This window comes from Sinocyclocheilus rhinocerous, unplaced genomic scaffold (genome assembly GCF_001515625.1).
Source record: "Sinocyclocheilus rhinocerous isolate Xijiao unplaced genomic scaffold, SAMN03320098_v1.1 scaffold1635, whole genome shotgun sequence".
NCBI lineage: Eukaryota > Metazoa > Chordata > Actinopteri > Cypriniformes > Cyprinidae > Sinocyclocheilus > Sinocyclocheilus rhinocerous.
In genome coordinates, this window is record NW_015627629.1 from 593,913 (window position 1) to 598,899 (window position 4,987).

At 38.1% G+C, this 4,987-nt stretch overlaps 1 protein-coding gene across 6 annotated transcripts in view; it reads left to right on the top strand.

The window, feature by feature from the left end:
- The window catches only part of LOC107732115 (kinectin-like), a 43,830-nt gene that overhangs the window by 22,538 nt on the left and 16,305 nt on the right, over positions 1–4,987 (top strand). For 4 of the 6 annotated variants that reach the window (XM_016543374.1, XM_016543388.1, XM_016543402.1 and 1 more), the window contains exons 14-20: positions 1,854–1,944; positions 2,040–2,120; positions 2,206–2,234; positions 3,119–3,209; positions 3,374–3,442; positions 3,566–3,603; positions 4,689–4,779. In XM_016543374.1, the coding sequence (XP_016398860.1) occupies positions 1,854–1,944; positions 2,040–2,120; positions 2,206–2,234; positions 3,119–3,209; positions 3,374–3,442; positions 3,566–3,603; positions 4,689–4,779 (490 nt within the window). The remainder of the gene's footprint in view (positions 1–1,853; positions 1,945–2,039; positions 2,121–2,205; positions 2,235–3,118; positions 3,210–3,373; positions 3,443–3,565; positions 3,604–4,688; positions 4,780–4,987) is intronic. The other 2 variants (XM_016543380.1, XM_016543409.1) reach the window with 1 other exon arrangement.

A 4,987-nucleotide genomic window follows, 5' to 3' on the forward strand; every position in this document is an offset into this window, starting at 1 on the left:
AGCACCTGTCAAGGGGGGCGCGAGCATCAGTTAATTCAGAGACGTTCTCTTGAGAATTTATGAATATGAGTTAACAAATCTTTAGCCATCCACTAGGGGGCAATCTGACTCCCACTGCTAGTCGACAGTTAGAGCAGAGTTGGCTCGAGTATCAGTCACGCTCAGTGTTGCCAAGTCTGCGGTTTTCCCGCGGAATTGGGCTACTTTAACACTTGCCGCGTTTTGTAGTTTTGGGCGAGTTTTGAGTAGCAATTAGGCGGGTTTTGTTGTGAAAACCTGGCAACCCTGGTCACGGTGTGGGGTGTGAGACCAAGAGTTTCAAATCTGCAGTAAAACTCATTCAGGTCTTCAGCAAGTTGTTGATACGCCTCAGAGCTGGGGGATGGCATCTTGTAGTTTGTGATGTCTTTCAGGCGTTTCCACACTGAAGCAGGGTTGTTTGCTGAAAACTGGTTTTCCAGCTGCTTAGAGTAGCTCCTCTTAGCCACCCTGTTCTCCTTTGTCAGTGTGTTTCTGGCCTGATTGTACAAGGTTCTGTCCCCACCCCTGTAGGGTCCTCTTTGGCCTGGCGAAGCTGTCTGATTTTTTTCTGGGAACTATGGTTTGTCATTGTTGTATGTTAAATGTTAATGTGTTGTATGTGTTAAATTACTGGGAGGAATGCACATAACCTCACAGAAACTGATGTAGGATGTCACGGTGTCAGTGAGCTCATCCAGATCAGTGGCTGCAGCTTCAAAAACACTCCAGTCAGTGCAGTCGAAGCAGGCTTGTAAATCCCACTCTGCTTCATTAGTCCATCTTTTTACTGTCCTTATTACAGGTTTAGCTGATTTCAGCTTCTGCCTGTAGGTCGGTATGAGATTAACCAAACAGTGATCAGAGAGCCCCAAAGCTGTCCGTGTGACAGAGTGATATGCATCCTTTATTGTGGTGTAACAGTGGTCCAGTATATTACAGTCTCTGGTAGGACATGTAACGTACTGTCTGTATTTTGGCAGTTTGCTGGAGAGATTTTCTTTACTAAAGTCACCAAGAATGATTATAACGGAGTCCGGGTATTGTTGTTCTGTGTCTGTGATCTCATCAGCCAGCTGTTGTGTAATGCTGTGTTCACGCTTGCAAAGTCAAATGATTTCAGCAGGTCTGACAGCAGAATGTGTAGCAATGTGTGTAATATAATGCGTAGCTGACTAGCATGCTGCACCAGTTTAGAAATGTGACTTGTTAGTTTAATGTTGTTGATCAGATGCCATGTTAATTGCCTTTTACTTGTGAAAACTACTTTGAAACTAGCTTGGCTTGCCAAGCTACTCATAATTTGAAGTATTTTTTTTTTGCTTGTTAAAAATTTCATCAAAAAATTTATATTTAAATGTATTCAAATAATTAGGCATTGAACGGCCCACTAATTATCAGATTTTGATAAATAAATAAAATTAAATAAATAAATTTATGCATTTAGCAGACGCTTTTATCCAAAGCGACTTACAAGTGCATTCAGGCTATACATTTTTTACCAGTATGTGTGTTCCCTGGGAATTGATCCCACAACCTTTTGTGCTGCTAACGCAATGCTCTACCACTGAGCCACAAGTGTCAGCGTCAAGTAAAATGCTACGTGAAGCAATAAAATAACAGCTTATTAGACTGTACAGTATGTGTTGTTTAATATACAGATATGTAGAATGAGATTTGGACCAATAAGACCTTCTACTTTCAGCCAAAAGTCCTGACATGGAACGGATTTATTTCTTGGTGCTTTATCATGCCTCACATGGTTGGGACACAGCCTAAGGCAGTCAGCTGTCTTAAACCTCATTATACGTTATCTTGCATGTGTCTCTCATTAGGCTGGCTGAAAAAGAGCTACAGAGGAAGAGTCTAGAAGATTGTCTTAATGCTGAGAGGAGCAGCAGCGCCGGCAGGGAGACAAAAATGCAGGCAAGTGTCACCACCCTCGTTCCAGCTTACACCAGTTAAACTGAAGTGTGATTTCCGCTGTGTAATGATCACACGGCTCTCTCTGCCCTCTGCAGGCCATACACAATGAGAACCTGACAGTGAAGACTGACCTCCAGAATCTGCAGGCACAGATTTCTGAGCAGGTTAGACTTCAGGTTAGACAGTTGCTTTTCTTTCCACTAATCCATTAATGCACGTTCACACTAACGCACACCACTGTCGTGTCTTCTCTTTCTCCAGGCTGTATCTATGGAGCAACTTAAGCAAAGGTGAGTGCATTGAAATTGGTTAGAATTATAAGCAAAATACCGATCGCACTAGTGCTACACTGATATTAAAAGTCAGGCCAATACGATAACCCAGTTATTTTCATGTTAGATATTAAAAATCAAATGTTAATGTCAATATGTCTACATATAAAAAAAATTCTAAAATATGTAAGTTAAATTAAACATTTTTCCTACTATTTTCAAGGTATGACCAGTATTATAAATTATTAACAATAATATTTACAAGAAGAATTCTTGCGAAACAAATAACAAATGAAACCCCAAAATAGTAAATTAAAATTAGACAATAGTTTTATAAATTGGCAATTATATTTTATGGCCAATATTAAAAATCTGTATCAATAATATTAAAATATTAGCATAAGTTAGCTAAACTTAAACAATAGTTAAATTTTTTTTCAGATTTACAGCGTCATAAACATGTATTTAAAACAGAAACAATACATTTTGATCTCAAATAAATAAACAAATTTGAAACATTATGTTTTAAAAAATGTAATAGATTATAATATATACAAGTTTGGGTGTGTTATTAGAAGTGTATCTAAACTAATAGACAATATAGTATGAAAGTTAGCATTTTAGTTTAGATTGGATTTTAGTTTAGACACGCTTGTGAAATTAACGAGATTCCTAATTAAACAAAGTATAATTTAGAGCTATAATTTTGCATTTCTTAGTAACATTTGGCAAGTTTGTAATGAATTGAACTGTTTTTTATTAATGAACAATCACAGCCCTAATTTTAGTCTGAAATGACTAAAATTTAAGTTCCTCCAACCAGGAATTTTTCATTATAAATGCAGTGACGTGTATTGTTTATTAATGATCAGTAATTAATGGGTGTTGTATTGTGTTCTTAGCCTCCAGCAACGTGATGAGAAGGTTAGAATGGTGGAGAATTTGCTGGAGTCCAGCCTCATTCAGGTGGCCAATAAAGAAGACGAACTGAAGGTGAACAAGGAAGTCTTTATGAAGTTTTTAATATTTATGTTAATTCCTAATTTATATACATGTTTGTGTGTATATATAAATATATATAATATTTATAAACTAGCTAAAGCACCATGAATGCTCTTACAACAGCAGTTAAATAATCTTTTTTTTTTTTTTAACAGGCAATCAAAAATGAGTATGAAGATCTGAAACAGCAACTGGAGGCAGTACAGAAACATACTACAGAGCAGGTAGCGAGTACCATTACCACACACGGGCATTGTTTGTGGAGGAGAGAGAGAGATATTGTGATTAATGCCTGCCAAAGCTGCCCGCTCACATTCGTCCTGTTTCTTTCCAACACATTTTTCCAGACAATGTCAGAAAAGACGCTAGAAGAGCTACAGCAAAAGTAAGTTACATAGTCACAACCAGGGCCAGAGTGGGGCCCATTTTCAGCCCGAGAGTTTAATGCCTCCCTGTGTGTTTCAACAAGAACATACAGAAAAATAACTAATGACATACTAAACTCCTTAAAGGGGTCATATGATGCGATTTCAAGTTTTCCTTTCTCTTTGTAGTGTTACAAGCTCTTGGTGCATAAAGAAGATCTGTAAAGGTGCAAAGACTAAAGTCTCAAATCCAAAGAGATATTCTTTATAAAAGTTAAGAGTCAACCACGCCTACCTAAAACGGCTCGTTCCAACCTTGTGGTGTTTGGCCAATCACAATGCACTGGGTCAGCTGGCCAGACTGCGCTTGTCAAAGGAGGGGTCTTTGTTGAAAACAACGTGTTTGAGAGAGACGGGGCATAGAGGACCTACAATAATGTACAGTATTTGAAAAATAATGTGTTTTTTGAACATTAAAGCATGTCAACATTCTGTTACACCAAATACACAAAATAATGATCTTTAAAATAGCATCATATGACCCCTTTAAGCAAACATTCTGCATTCAGCACAGCTGAAAAATACACCACATACAAATTAAAAAGTCAGTAAATTAAAATGAATATCAGACAGCAGTATGGATTGTGTTGTTCTATGAAATATGACAGCACTGTATAAAAAACCTTGATCTTGTCTTATTTGTAAGGTGGGATTGTTTGACAGGTAGGAGCAGAGGTTGCGTTACACATAATATTTAATCATTTACTGACCAAGTGAATAGGACCCCTTTAAAAACACTAACGGATAAGTACATTTTCCCCCCATCATTTTGACTGAAAAAAAAACAAACAAACAAGAAAGAGCATTTAAACCTAGCGCCTAAACTTTCATTTAACTACAGTTATCTGTACTTTACATCGTACATGTGACTATGTGGATTCACTCTTTCTTTGTGGGTGTGTGTGTGTGTGTGAGAGAAAGTGTGTGCACTCTCTGCCAAGTGACACGACACTTTAATACATAGTGAAAGTAATGCAATGTGAGTTTATAAAGGCAGAAACTATTTCTTGAGTGCTGAAGTATTTCAACTTTCTGATTTGATCAGGATTCAGGAGAAGGATGAAAAAATTCGATCAGTCGAGGGAAGTTTGCAGTCAGCGATGAACAAAGAATCGGAGAGAACGAAGGCAATGGAGGTAAGTGTGTTCTGTTCATTTGGACGATTCATTGCTCTAGAACAGGGCTGTCCAAACTCGGTCCTGGAGGGCCGGTGTCCTGCAGAGTTTAGCTCCAACTTGCCTTAACACACCTGACTGGAAGTTTCTATGCCTAGTAAGAGCTTGATTAGCTGGTTCAAGTGTGTTTAATTAGGGTTGGAACTAAACGCTTCAGGACACCGGCCCT